General features: G+C 49.7%; 1 protein-coding gene across 3 annotated transcripts in view; it reads left to right on the top strand.

The window, feature by feature from the left end:
- The first annotated feature begins 194 nt into the window (after positions 1-194).
- Positions 195-15,078, top strand: part of PPCDC (phosphopantothenoylcysteine decarboxylase) — a 41,541-nt gene continuing 26,657 nt past the window's right edge. For 2 of the 3 annotated variants that reach the window (XM_047074779.1, XM_047074776.1), the window contains exons 1-2: positions 195-236; positions 4,755-4,966. In XM_047074779.1, the coding sequence (XP_046930735.1) occupies positions 4,829-4,966 (138 nt within the window). In that variant the 5' untranslated portion in view covers positions 195-236; positions 4,755-4,828. Of the gene's footprint in view, positions 247-4,754; positions 4,967-15,078 lie in introns of all 3 variants that reach the window. The other variant, XM_047074778.1, reaches the window with a different exon arrangement.

Here is a 15,078-nt window from a genome sequence, read left to right as displayed (position 1 = left end):
CACCAGCAGTATCAAAAACAGCTAGCGGACGTCCGCGGAAGGATTCCTTCGAATGGACTACAACTACCAGAAGGCAGAGAAGTAGACTGCAACTCCCAGAAGGCGGCGCGAGCACGTAGACAGCCGGGTGCTCTCGTGAGACTACCTGCTAAACGGAAACGGCGGGAATGGCGGCTGAGATCTCGCGATATTTGGGGCTGCCCGAGACGCGTCTCGTGCTGGAGAGGAATCTCAGGGTACTTGGAGGTTGTGTCCTCTCGGCCGGGTGGTAGGGAGGTTCGAGGAGCTTCGCTTGATTGTGTATCTGCGACTGTTTGTGTGTGACCTTACTGTCCCTGCGCGCGTGCGTGTGAGTGTGAAGGATGTGGGTCTGCAGGTGTGTGTGTGTGACCTCAGTTTCCTATCTATGCCGGTGAAGCTCTGCTCGCCACTGTGGATTAGCCGCTATGTCTGCGTAGGGACTGTTGAACCTTTGGGACTGAATTTACCTATCTGCCCGTGGGCCGGAGCATTAGGGACTTCTTTCTGGCTCGAGTCCGGAGTGGGGGATTTGTATCTGTGCGTTCCCACCCCTGCTTTTTGCTGCACTGCGATTGTTTAGTGCCGTTTAACTAAATGCATTTAGTGCCCTATCGGTTCCCTTTATTTTATTTTATTTTATTTTATTTTATTTTATTTTATTTTATTTTATTTTTTATTTTTAGTGTTTATTTATTAGTTTTGAGAGAGAGGGAGACAATGCGAGTGGGTTAGGGGCAGAGAGAGAGGGAGACACAGAATCCGAAGCAGGCCCCAGGCTCCGAGCTGTCAGCACAGAGCCCGTTGGGGGTCTTGAACTCACGAGCTGTGAAATCATGACCTCACGAGATGTGAAATCATGTCCCGAGCTGAACTTGGGTGCTCAACCGACTGAACCACCCAGGCGCCTCTCAGTTCCCTTTATTTTAAAAGTTAGTAAAATAGAAAATGCAGAGCCTTGGCATGTTGGAATTATATCCCCTAGATCCTCCTAAAATTGCTGAATGGTATTTAAAAATTAGAGTGAGGCTAAATTTTGCCAGAAGAAAACTTCCTACTGTCTTTAGAAGTGTTTAGAAGCCTGTACCAGAGGATAAGTAGGAGACATTCCTAAGTAGGGGAAGTGGTGAATGTCTGGGGAGCAGGGTTTTTCCCACACATCTCTTGTAGTGGCTGTAACCACCTTGCTCCTAGCGTGTGTGTGTGTGAATATGTTACATATGGTTTAATGTAATACAAATATATATAAAATATGTACAATGTGGCATATAATATATGTATATATCCCCAACACGTGGGCTTCAGGAGTGCCTAAATGGGATTTCAGAAGCTGCGGAGTCAAGCATCCCTGCCTCTAGTGAGCGAGAAGAGCAGTCTTAGCAGAATGCCAGCCCCTTGAGCTCTCTCTTGAGTTCCTTGCCTTACGTTGGAGCCAGGGATTTAAAGTGCCCTGTGGCCTTTTAGTGTCTTTGGGTTTGGGAGCAGGGTGACATTTGGGGGAGCTAGAAGTTGTTCATTATTATGGGGGCAGAGAGTAGAGTGTGTTGACTGGTGGGGGAGAAGGCCAGAGCAGAAGCCAGCAGTGAGGGCATCCTGGCTCCCTTTCCCCCAACCCCCCATGTTTGGTTCTGCTTTGTCCTAGGCTCCAGCCCCTCACTGTTCCTGTGTTGAGCAGGGTTCTTACTCTCTGGCCCTTTTTTTAGCCCTGGCTCTGTGTGGCTCCACACATGCCCCTATTGTGACTGGCAGGTATTCCTGAAACCTTTACTTTGCCCTAATTACACTCAACAGAGGAGGCTTACACATCACAAGCTTGCCACAAGCTGAGGCTCTTTATTCTGGCCCTGTCTTTCTAAAGGGTAGATAGAGAACCTGCCATTTTTCTGGCTGTGGCTTACCTGCATGACTGATGTCCTGGGAGCTTGAGGCTCAGTAATCATAGGCTTCAGCCCTACAACCTCTCTGCCTGCCAACTCTTCCTGCTGCTCAACAGTTCCTATGAGTCCAGCAAAGCTCAGAAGAATCAAGCACTGTCAACAGCTACCTTGGCTGTGTAAATAGGTGGTTCCAACAGGAACTAACTAGAGTAATGGGCCTACTGGTTTGGGATTTGATCTTTTTTGAGCGTAAACATAAAGAACTGCCAGCTATCACCCTTCACATAACTGTTGGGTTGAACCAATTTGACCTCGCCTTCAAACGGTTAAATTATCCACTTTCTATTCCTCAAGTACACCTGCCCCCCCCCCCAACCTGCAACACGCACACACTTTTCTAGAAAGGTAGGTAGGCTTTGGCCCTTAGCAAAACTTGCTCAGCAGGCTAAGTAGTAAATCTCGGGCTATACCACCTAACTGTGAGGAAGTAGTTGAAGTCGCCAACATGCATTTGTGCCCTAAGTTTAGCTGATTATTTTCAGTAACATGTTCCTTGGGAATGATCATCAGCTTGATGTAGAGGAGGTTAAGGGTCTGCCAAAACAAAGTTCAGTCTCTGGTTTGGCACCAGTTGGCTGGGGCGGGACAGTGTCAGGGTTTGAGATCTGGAAGGTGGGTTTCCCTGGAGAGTCAAGAAATGTGTTCCCATCACCTACTGAGGGTGCTAATCAGCGTGCTGATTAGACCTGGGAAGGAGCTTGCAGATAAGCCCTCTAGACCTTGCCAGTTGCTAACAGGGCTCCCCAGGCCCTGGAGTAGACTCAGTTCTGCTCTGGGCAAGCATGGCCCTGGCTGAGGCCCTGATGTAGAGCAGAGATTGAAATTACTGGCAAATGGAACTTTGGAGGAGTCTTGCTCTAGGGAACTGGCCTGTGCTTAACCTCCTGCTGATTAACCCCTGGGTCTGGGCCTCTGGGAGACCTTTCCAGTAGGAGTGGGATAATAGACCCAAATATGATCCTCAGCTCATGTGGGTGTGTGCTTGAGTCTCGAAGGCAAATACTGGGCAAAGAGACCCTAGGGAGCCAAGGGGTCGGTGGAGTGAAGAGGAAGACCCTTTGGGTGTGCAGTCACTGAGGTAGCCACTGCGTGACTCACAGATGCTTCTCCTTGGAGTTGGCCTTGGTGTCCCCTCTTGCTGCTGATTCTGCCCATTTTGAGTGCATCTGCCAGACCCAAATATGATCCTCAGCTCATGTGGGTGTGTGCTTGAGTCTCAAAGGCAAATACTGGGCAAAGAGACCCTAGGGAGCCAAGGGGTCGGTGGAGTGAAGAGGAAGACCCTTTGGGTGTGCAGTCACTGAGGTAGCCACTGCGTGACTCACAGATGCTTCTCCTTGGAGTTGGCCTTGGTGTCCCCTCTTGCTGCTGATTCTGCCCATTTTGAGTGCATCTGCCAGGACTCTGCTACAGAGAGTCCTCACTGCTGTCTTTTATACATTGACTCAAGTTTCAGCTGGAAGGAGATCACCTGGTCCTACCTCCATATTTTTCAGATGAAGAGACAGGTCCACAGAGGGAAGTACCCAGAACTGAGGTCACACACCAGCTCGGGAGCCCAACCATGGACAGGGCTTAGGGCTCCTGCTTCATCAGCCAGACTTCTGTGCCCCACCTTGCTTTAGAAGGTGCAGTTTATTATTCATCCAGCAGGTGCCTGGTGGTTGACAATTAGACCTGGTCACAGTGCAGGGAGCTTGCTGGTGGCAGCAGTGGTGGTAGAGAAGTATAGAGGAAGAGGCAAGGAAACAGATGAACAAATTGAATCACTGATCACCAGAAAGGTGCCTCCCAGAATAGGGCCCATCTCAGATGATTGCAGGTATGACACCTGTCTTCTCAACTCACTTCCCTGAAGGCAGTGGCATGTTTTCCACAATTCCTTTGCCCAGTGCTAGATTTCACTGTCCCTCAGTGATTGTCCTGATGGAGCGGGTACGTTTTGCTGGCCCAGCTTGTAGAGTATAGGTTTTGGTGTGTCCATCAGTCATATTATCGTGGGCACTGGTTTCTGGCAACATCTGAGGGCCAGAGGAAGAGACTAAGCAGCTGGTCTCATGGGGGTGGCCAACATCCCTTTTATGCTTGTTTCTTCCTGGACTTGGATTTGTAGGGTTTGAGATACCGGGACAGTGACAGAGAGGCCAATCTCTCAACTGCTGGGAGCACCCAAGTCCCCTTGTTGCCTAGGGTTTTACCACCTCTCAAGCATCCCTGCACCTGTCCCATCCCGCTACTCCCTTCAGTCAGCCCAGCCTCCTCCAATCTCTGCGTCCTGGGCCCCCTCCACAGTCGGCGCCAGCACTGTTTTTCTAAAATGAAAACTCACCCTGGCCCTCACTGCCCTTGGCCTAATTGCAACCTTACCTCCTGCTACCCCAACCTCCCATCGCACTTCAGCCTCATTACTAAGCTTCTCCTTGTTCCCCAAACCTGCCGCCTTCCTTAGGCCTCTTCACCTTTGTGAGATGGTTCCTTCTTGCAAAGTTATTTTCTTCTGTCTCTGGAAAACGTACTCGTCCTTCAGGACTGAACCTGAATGTCATTTTTTTGGTCTCTGACTTTCTCAGACAGTTACTCCTGGGCAGGCACTCCCCGGTATAGATGTTCTTCACAGCACTGGGCTGTGTTACATGGTGACTGACTTGTGTCTGGTGAGGGTATCTGACCTCATTAACTTGTGTTCTCCCAGCAGCCGGGACTGCTGACCCCTCTGCAACCCCAGCATCTGGCCCTAGGTACTCTGTACATTTTGGTCGAATATATGAATGAAGTGGGTACCCCTTGTTCTGCTTTTAGATTTTAAATACTGATAGAGCCCTCTGGAGGCCAGTCCTGGCAGTTTCCCAGGATTCGAAGCTATCAGACCCCACATGGAATCAAGTGCGTCATGTCCAGCAGATGCTGCACCCTTGGCGAAGAGACAGTTTCGTGTCCTCGTGGGTGTCACTGGGAGTGTGGCAGCCCTGAAGTTGCCTCTTCTGGTGTCTAGGCTTTTGGACATTCCTGGCGTGAGTATCCTTATTAGACGGGCATGGCAGCCTCTGGCCTTGGAGAGCTGCTGCTCCTGGAGCCAGCCCATTTTATGCAGTGCTTGGGGTTTTTGTTAATGGTGTTTATGGAAGCCCTCTGTGTGCATTGATGTGTAGGGGGTCCCTGAGACAGTCCAGTATAACCCGGAGCTAGATTAGCAGGTGTGGACAGAATGTGAGGGGAGGAATGCTCTGCTAGTGGAGGGTTTGTGTTCCCATGTGTTGACCCTGGTTCCCTGAGGTTCTGGCGGGGGAGGAGGCTGGCTGCAGAAATGTAGCACATTCATCGGGTTCCCTTGCTGCATTGGACTCCCCACCCCTGCTTCCACTCCGTCTCGAACACTGCAGCTCTGTTCTCCCTCTTTGTTAGACACTATGGCTGTCCTGTCAGTCCAAATGCACTGGAGCCTTAGGGGTACCCCATTGCCTGTGGCTCTGGTTTTAAACTGTTCCTTCATGTGTTCAGAGATGCCTAGGGGCCACCACAGTATACTGGGGAGGGGTACCTCAATTTTGATTAGTTTTATGTTTTTATATATATTGGGCTTCTGGGGCAGATTCTTCTGTGGGGAAAGTTCAAGGCTTTAGACCGTGTGAAAGCCAGCAGGTAAGAACCTCATTTCCTTGTCTAGTATCTAAGGTCCTACATTTGTCTGTTGAACGCCCACTGCCTATACTCCACCCTGATGGCCTTTGCTTTGGCCTGGCCCTGCCAGGCTGTGCTGCCCTCCTGCTCCTCTGCCTCTCTAAATTCTTCACAAATACTTCACAAGGAAGCCTTCCTGGCCTGCCTCAACCCATGTGGCTTTGGTCTGTTCCTTTTCAGACTCATTTGATGAGGGGTGCCTGGATGGCCAGTTGATAGAGCACACAACTCTTGATCTCCAGGTTGTGAGTTCAAGCCCCAGGTTGAGCATAGAATTACTTAAAAATACATAAAATACTGGGGATACCTGGGTGGCTCGGTTAAGCATCCGACTCTTGGTCTTGGCTCAAGTCATGATTTCATGGTTCGTGAGTTCGAGCCCTGTGTTGGGCTCTATGCTGACAGTGTGGAGCCTGCTTGAGATTCTGTCTCTGCCTCTCTCTGCCCCTTCCTGGGTTGCATGCTCTCTCTCCCTCTCAAAATAAACAAACAAACAAGCAAACAAACAAACTCATTTGATGCATTAAAGAAAAACCAGGGTGACTCCATCCGTTAAACATCTATCCAACTCTTGGTCTCAGCTCAGGTCTTGATCTCAGGGTTGTGAGTTCAAGCCCCACATTGGGCTCCATGCTAGCCGTGATGCCTACTTAAAAAAACAAACCATGGAGCGCCTGGTCACTCAGTCAGTTAAGGGTTCGACTTTGGCTTGGCTCATGAGCCCTGCGTCGGGCTCTGTGCTGACAGCTTGGAGCCTGGAGCCTGCTTCAGATTCTGTGTCTCCCTCTCTCTCTGCTCCTCCTCCACTCATGCTCTGTTTCTCTCTCTCTCAAGAATAAATAAGCATTAAAAAAAAATTTTTTTTTTTTTTAAAAAACCCAGAGATGGGCAGTAGTTAGAGTGGTAAAAACAGATTTTGTTCAGAAAACCTATCACAATACGGGAAAAGAGGCCTCAGCATAGAACTAGGTTTTGATTACAAATACAAGGAAGAGTGGGGATTTATAGGCAAGGAGCCAGGTGGAGGGCAGTAGATGGGAAATTACTAAGAGGAAACATCAGGAATAAGGAGGGTTCTGGCTACACTGCCCTGACAGGATTCTTGGTGCAGGCAAGCCAGGATGATGAATCACCCGGGGGGGGGGGGAGGGGTTGTTGAGGGATGAAGAGCCTGATGAGCTGTCCAGGCTGGTTAGACATTGAGGGTGGGGGATTCTGGCTAAACCCACTTAATGGGAATCTTGCTCTTAAGGACCAGGCCCCAAGATGGCCCTAGTCAAAAAAGGGACACATAGGAGCCTGACTAGAGTTTGACCATATCTTGACCAAGATATGGGATCATTGGTTGCCTTTGATATTGTTCATGTTGTTGCCCATTGCTTTTGTGTGTACACTGCTGGGGCCCAGGCTGTGCTTTTTCCTTGTATCTGCCCCATAGCTTAACGTGTGACACAGGTGCATGTACCCAGTGTGTCCAGCAGGGGGCAGTGCTCACCTGCAGATGACCATGTCAGCACGGAAGGCAGGGGTGAGAAATCTTTCATTTTTTTTTCTTCTTACTTTCCACAAACTTCTACCCAGAAAGTCACCCCCTCACTCCACCCCTCATGCGGAACAAGCAGTGAAAGGCAGCCAGGGATGCCAGCCAGGTCAGAAGGGGGAAGGGAGGTGAGTCTCATGGATGCTCTGAGGCCAGGTGCTGGTACTGCCCAGAGCACCACCTGTGGCCTCCCCCACCCAGACACATGCCCAGCACCTTTGGTACAGCTGACTAGCTACACCCGGAATGCGGGGGAGGCCTGGGGCCTGGAAAGGGTTGTTGCAGCGGTGACAGCCTCTGCCCCCTCCGGAGGGAGGGAGCCATACAGTTCCCTTTTCCCATAGCCCCAGAGCAAGTGAATTTCCGGACTGGGGGTGAGTGGGGGCAGGGCGTCCTATCCCAGGAAACAGATGGGCAGCCTCAGAGCGGAGGGAAATGGCAACTCCACAGCTTCCTGTCATCCCACACAGCCAGCATTTACAGGGGTGTGAGGAAAGGGTTGCCTGAAGTGGGGAGGCTCTCCAGCCCACCCCAGGCCTTCTGGCCTGGCCCACTGTGGGGACAAGCCTTGTGTGGAGCAGGAACTTTGCTCTCCCTCTCTGGCTGGAGTTGAAGCTGAAAGTCAGGCAGCAAGAAGGGCACTGACCTAGGAGAGAGGACTCCATGACTTGGCCTCTTGGAGCCTGCCTTTCTCATTTATGTTTTGTTTTTTTTTAACATTTATTCCTTTTTGAGAGACAGAGTGTGAGTGAGGGAGGGGCAGAGAGAGAGGGAGACGCAGAATCCGAAGCAGGCTCCAGGCTCTGAGCTGTCAGCATAGAGCCCGACGTGCAGCTCGAACTCATGGACCTCGAGGTCATGATCTGAGCTGAAGTTGGACGCTTAATTGAGCCACCCAGGTGGCCCCTGCCTTTCTCATTTAAAATAAAGCTGATTGGGGTACCTGGGTGGCTCAGTTGGTTAAGTGCCCAACTTCAGCTGAGGTCATGATCTCGTGGCTCATGAGTTCGAGCCCCACATCGGGCTCTGTGCTGACTGCTTAGAGTCTGGAGCCTGCTTCGGATTCTGTGTCTGCCTCTCTGCCCCTTCCCCGCTCGCACTCTCTCTCTCTCTCTCAAAAATAAACAAATATTAAATTAAAATAAAGCTGATTAGTGGGGCACCTGGGTGGTTCAGTTGGTTAAGGGTTACGCATCTGACTCTTAAACATCTGACTCTTGATTTCAGCTCAGTTCATGATCTCGAAGTTCATGGGTTTGAGCTCCACACTGTGCAGAACCTGCCTGGGATTCTTTCTCTCCCTCTCTCTCTGCCCCTCCCCTGCTGGTGCTCGCTCTCTCTCTCAAAAAATAAACTTTAAATAAAAAATAAAGCTGATTACTGCCACCCATCCCCTCAGGCTTTTGTAAAGGCTTCAAGAAGGGATAGAAATAAAAGTTTCTCATCTTGTGCCAATAACTGGGTGCAGCTCCTGGCACATGGACGCACTTACCAGTGTGTGTTTCCTCTCCTTCACCCTTTTCTTTCCCCTTGCTGTCATGTCCTTTGGGCCAGGCACGTGGTGGGGTTGTTGGGTTGGTGAGAGACAGCCCATGTGGGAAGAGCCGTGGGAGCCACAGTCCATCTGCTCCTGTGGAGGGGCCTGCCACCTTCTCACCTCTTCCTGCAGATAGAACAGCTCTCCAGAGAGCCTGGGTTTGCTTGGTGGAGTCCTTGTGAGGTTTTGGTAACCAAAGGGGGATCCTTGCTTGCCTCGTGTTGGCCTCGATGCAGTGGCTTTCCCTCTCGTCCTACCCCCCGCACTCCCCTTACTCCCTGATGGTACTGATCTCCCCTTTGCCGTCTTTCTGGGTCACCCCCAGGAGCAGTCTTTGTCACTTGGAAAGGTCCTTCTCAGCCCTTTGCCTACATCGTGAATTCATATGCTTGGGTCTTTTCTGAGCTCCCTGGGCATCGCTAGAGTTTGACCAGCAAACAAGCATCTGAAGTGTGGGGTGCAGGGAGCTGAGTGAGTCTGCAGACATGGCTCATAACTATAGGTATACTTAATTTAATTGTGCTTTGTACATATCTGAGTTTTCTTACAAATTGAAAATTTGTGCCAACCCTGCATCGAGCAAGTCTACTGGTGCCATTTTTCCAACAGCATTTGCTCACTTTATGTCACATTTTGGTAATTCTTATAATATTTCAAACTTTTCCATTATTTGTTATGGTGATCTGTGATCAGTGATTACAACTTGCTGAAGGTTCAGATGAGTTAGCCTTTTTTAGCAATAAGATGCTTTTTAAAAATTTACTTTTGAGAGAGAGAGAGAGACTGGGGGAGGGGCAGAGAGAGGGAGACAGAGAATCCAAAGCAGGTTCCAGGCTCAGCTGTCAGCACAGGGCCTGAGGCGGGGCTCAAACTCACGAGCTGTGAGATCATGACCTGAGCCGAAGTTGGACACTTAACTGACCAAGCCACCCAGGTGCCCCAGCAATAGGATACTTTTAATTAAGGTATTGTTAGAAGTGGGTGAGAGAGAATAAAGTATCCTCCAGACTGAGAAGGCACTTTGAGCTACTCCATACCGTTTATAGAGATTTATTCAGGGTAACTTACTGATGAATGGGAGGGCAGGCAGGTTGGGCAGATGATGACCGAGGCGCTATGCAGCTATTCTCTGCAAAGTCTGGACCTTAATCCACAGCTTCTATAGAGTGCAGGTCATTGTGGTGAGGTCAGAGTAGTTTTCTAATGTGGTGCCCTCTGTGCGCAGATCTTCTGTGGTGGTTTTCTAAAGTGATGCCCTCTGGGGCGCCTGGGTGGCTCAGTGGGTTAAGCGTCCAACTTTTGGTTTTGGCTTAGGTCATGGTCTTGTGGCTCGTGGGTTCAAGCTCCGCATCGGGCTATGTGCTGACAGTGCAGAGCCTGCTTGGGATTCTCTTTTTCTCCCTCTGTCTCTGCCCCTCCCTGCCTCTCTCTCTCTAAATAAACTAAAAAAAAAAAGCTTTAAAGTGATGCCCTCTGTGTGCCTGTCATATGTATGTTACCTCAAGTGGCTCCCTCTGTCCAAACAAACCTTCCTGCATTCTGGTCAGGGCATACATACATGCATCTGCGGGGAGGTCATTGCACAGGATGAACAAGATGGAGAGTCCAATATGGAGTCGGTGTTGTCAGCACTCCTACAGCACAATCCTGCAGATATGCGCTTTGCTTTTTCAGACATAATGCTCTTACACATGTAAGAGACTACAGTGTAAACCTGACTTTTATATGTCCTGGGAAACTGAAGAAAGTTTTACTGTGATATTTGCTTTATTGCAGTGGTCTGGAACCAGACCCACCATATCCCAAGGTATGCCTCTACTCCTGATTCACCAGTGTGCCCAGGCATGGCTAGAGCCAGACCAGGGAGATTGTGACGAGGTGCTGGAGAGGGGTGGATTTGGCCTCATGACCCATATACCAGCATTCAGGAAGAATGGTCCTTGCAAAGAAGCCTTGGAGCCTTTATATGATCGGGGAAGTTGGATAGTGGGGGTCAGCTGTACCTCAAGAGAGGCAGCTGAGCAAAAGGATTCTGGGCAACTTAGGTCTTCATATGTCCCTATTTTTCTCAGCCCTGCAATGAAGGGGTTGGGGGGGGAGTACTAAAATGATCTGTCTCCAAGGCCTCTTCTGGCACTAGTGGTGGAAGGTTCTAGATGTGAGGGCAGAAAGGAATAGGACCTGAAGGCAGCCTGGGAGAAGGTCCTGGGATTCTGGAGCTTCAGGGCGCTTTTGCAGTTCCATAATTGTCATGTTAATTGGGCTGCAGTTCTGTCTGGGCACTCTTCTCTCTTGGGAGAAGACAGACACCTCTTTAGCTTTTGCCAGGGCAGAAGTCAGCAGGGCTGGAGCCGGAAGGGGATTTCTAAATTTTTTTTTTTTTAGTATTTTTTTAAGTTTTTTTATTTTGAAAGACCACATGCAAGCAGGGAAGGGGCAGAGAGAGAGAGGGAGAGAGAGAATCCCAAGCAGGCTCCACACCATCAGTGCAGGGCCCAACACGGGGCTCGAACTCACGAACCATGAGATCATGACCTGAGAGAGTCAGACACTCAATTGACTGAGCCACCAGGCACCTCTGGCAGGGGATTTCTAAAGGTGGAGAGAGTCTGCCATTTGGGGAGTTGGCAGGCCTTGGGCTTAGAGAAGGTTACGTTTCTAGAATGCCTGTCAGGACATTCAGGGCTGTCAAGGGTGAGGGGAAGAAGTTCCCACTCACGTGCAGGGTGAAGTGAATTCTGCTTCTCTGGAGGACCATTTGACAGTGTCTGGAGAGGTCAAAAGAGTTCATAGCTCTTGATTCACCTGTAGGATTGAATCCTGTAGTGTGCCAAAATTCACCATATGTAGGAGGATGTTCATTGTAGCATTGTTTATAATTTTAAAACAAAAATAAAAGTGGAAACAAAACATCCAAGGAGAGAGAGAGCTTTGGTGCAGCCTCACAGTGGACGACAGGTGCCCTTCAGAACAATGGCTGGATCTCTGTGTTGATGTGGGACTGTCCTCAAGATAGAAATGAAATGAGTTTGGTACAGGAGTTAGCAAACCATGGGCCACAGGCCAAATCTGGACTCATTACCTGCTTTTGTATGGTTTGTGAGCCGGGAATGGTTTTTATATTTTCCAGTGGTTAAAAAATTTTTTAAAGAATATTTTGAGAGCACAAAATTACGTGAAATTCAAATTTCTGTGTCCATAACGTTTTATTGGAACACAGCCACACATTTGTTTAAGTATTGCCCGTGACTGCAGTCTTGCTACTACAGAGTTGAGTAGTTGTGACAAAACCGAAAATAGTATCTGGGCCTTTATAGAAAAAAGTTTGCTGACCGCTGGCGTATTGTCTGGTTCCTTTTCTATGTTCACATATCTGAGTTACTGCCTACAGATTTTCCTCTGGAGGTAGTTACCTTTGTGCAGAAAAGGGGGCAGGAAAGGAGACTCACATTTGGTATCATTGTGTTCAATCTTAATTTTCTAACCTCTGTGTATATTTTTAAAGTCAGTGGGACTCTTAGTGGGAATATTATGGAACATTCTTTGTAACTGTATGCTTTTTTTTTTTTTTTTCTTTGAATGCTCGCTGAGGAAAGGAAGCAGGAGAAACAGGACCTGGTTTGAGGTTTTCCTTTCTTTCTGGGCAGGGCCCACCTGCCTGCTCTGTGGTAGTGTTGTGGAAAGGGGTGTGTTCAATAGCAGTGGTCTGAGGCGCTTATCTGGGCTTCTGCTGGTTTGGCCAGCCCCTTCCGTCCTTGGCCCGCTCCTCCAGGGAGTCAGCTCTGCAGTCTGCCTCTCAAGTTCTGTTCTTGAGAATTTTCTGTAGTTGGGGAAGGGCACAGAGGGATTGGCAGCCTGGTCTCACTTGAATGGCAGGAAGGGCTGGTGAGACCAGAACACCAGCTCCCCCAGGAGGCCCACAGGGAGGCCCAGGAGAGAATGGCTCCCCCCCCGCCCCCCCCCCCCCCCCGCCCCCAGAGCCTGGTGGGAAAGGGCAAGGGCCACAAGAGGGCTGGGACAGCATAGTGAGCTGGATGGGCCCCTGAAGGCCATGTGGTTTAAATGGCTCATGGCTCAGAAGGGGAAACCGAGGCCAGAGAGGAAGGGGATTCGCCCAAGACCACCTCCCCCCACCTGGCCCCCATGTATATAGTAGACTCAGTAAATGTTTGACAAGTCAAGGCATCATTATGAGCTGGAACATTATAAGTTGGGACACCCACTCAGCCAACCGGAACACTCTGGGGTATTTGTTAATGAGGCCGCCACTGCCACAGCTCCCCACCCTATGTGCTAACTGCTCTGGGCACCAAGGGTCCTTTTTCCTAGAGTATACCCTCCCACCCCCGCCCCCATGCTCAGGTTTGGGTCAGCTTTTTGGCTGCTCTCCAGGCCCTGGGCACTGCCAGTGTCAACACCGGTCAGCTCAGTGTCAGAGTCTCTGCTGTGTGTGTCAGCCCAGAGGCCTGAGCCACCAAATCTTGCAGGTTAAATCATGGCAGGTGCTTCCACTTTAGAATCCTTACAGCCTCCTGTGGAGCCATCATCACACGCCCTACTAGAAACACCTGCTTTTTTGGGACCACTCAGCTGGGGGTTCCCACTGGGTCTCTCCTTTACTTCGATATGCCAGAGCTGTGCTATCTAATACAGTAACCACTAGCCACATTCAAATTTAAATTTAAATTATTAAAATTAAATAAAACCAAAACTTCAGTTCCTCAGTCACTCTAGCCACACCTCAAATGTTCAGTAGCCACATGTGGCCAGAGACTGCCATAGGGGACAGCACAGGTATGACATGTTTCTATCGCTGCAGAGTTCTATTGAATAATCCTGCAGCGTGGTCATTCTCAACTGGGGCAGTTTGGCCTCCCAGGGGACACTGGACTACGTTCAGAAACATCTTTGGTTGTCTGAACTTGGGGAGGGGGTGCTGCTGGCTCCTGGTTATAGGTAGAGGCCAGAGATGGGATTGGAGGGGAAAAGTCAGGCCATGGGATTTGTCTCAACCTATGGCCGTGACAGTGCTGCTTCCCAAGATCCTTTGGTAGTCTGCCCCAGAGGCAGCCGGGCCAGACTCGGGGCCTAAAAGTCAAAGTGGAGGTTTCATCCCAAAATCTGTTTCCATTTCCCCTCTCTGACTCTCCAGGAGCCCCAGATGGGATTGCTAACGTACCTTCAGCAGAGAAAAGGAAACTAGACTTGCCAACTGGTTTCAGGAAGGAACCTCTGTAAATGCCAGGCAAAATGCAGACAGCTTATATAATAAAGTCTGGCCAAACCTCAATCGCATCACACAAAGAAGTTCAGGTTTTAAATATTAGATATAAAAACTCTTGGCAGGGGTCTCACTAGGGGACCAAGCACAGAGCTGCCTTTCAGGAACTCTCTAATGTGGGGGAGATTGTTTTCATCCCAGCCCTACTTCTACCAGGACCCAGGGAGGGTGTAAGAGAAAAGAGGGTTCCTGCCCCTCCAGGGCTCCTTGGCATTTGCTAGGGGAAAGGTCAGGGTGAATGAGTGAATAGTCTGAGTTATTTAGTATTTCAGAAGGTAACCCAACATATCCCTTTTTTCTTTTTTTTTCCTTTTAAAGTGTGTGCAAACCCAGGACCTAGCCTTTGGCTCCTAGGACATTTGGCAGAGTAAATGAAAATGAAAGAACAAAGCCCATGGGGTTGATCAATCAGATCAAGTGACATCCTTCTAAAACCAGAAAAACTGGCCTGGGCCTGCTGGACAGCCTGGGGGTCAGGGTCACTGCCAAGGAGAGGTAGCTGCTTCAGTGGGGTCAGGGGACGGGCAAGGAGAAGGTTGGCTCATCACATTCTCTTCATTTGAGGTAAAGACATTGACCCCGGGACGCTCCCTAACAATGACTATGTAACCTGGGAGGGTAGCCAGAGAAGGAATTGATTTAGAGACTGGGGGAGGAGCTCAGAGGAATAATTCATGCTGGGGCCCAGAGTGGGAGGCTTACCTGGCCCCCTGGTCAGAACTCCCTAGGGGCCAGGGAAGGCAGGGCTCAAACCGTGAGTGGGGATGTAGGCGTAGCTGAGAGGGAGGAGGGAGCCCCAGAACAGGGCCATTACCAAATTGGGAACGTTTCTGAAGGCTGGCCTTTGGCACAGTCCTCACTTGAGAACTGGCAGGCAGTTTGGGAGTTAGGGAAAGTAGGGGAACTAGATCTTCAGGAAGCTGCTTTCTGTATTTCAGGATAGAGGATGAACTGGAATATTCCTTTTTTTTTTTTTAAACATTTTTTTAAGTTTATTTATTTATTTTGAGAGAGAGGGGAGGGGAGGGGCAGAGAGAGAATCCCAAGCAGGCCCTGTACTGTCACAGTGCAGAGTCTGATGTGGGGC

Source organism: Lynx rufus, unplaced genomic scaffold, assembly GCF_022079265.1.
Source record: "Lynx rufus isolate CCGP_SWC_20201006 ecotype Redwood Valley unplaced genomic scaffold, mLynRuf1.p SCAF_13, whole genome shotgun sequence".
Taxonomy (NCBI): Eukaryota; Metazoa; Chordata; class Mammalia; order Carnivora; family Felidae; genus Lynx; species Lynx rufus.
Note: the sequence above shows the minus strand (reverse complement) of the source record. Positions and strands in the feature narration are given on the sequence as shown.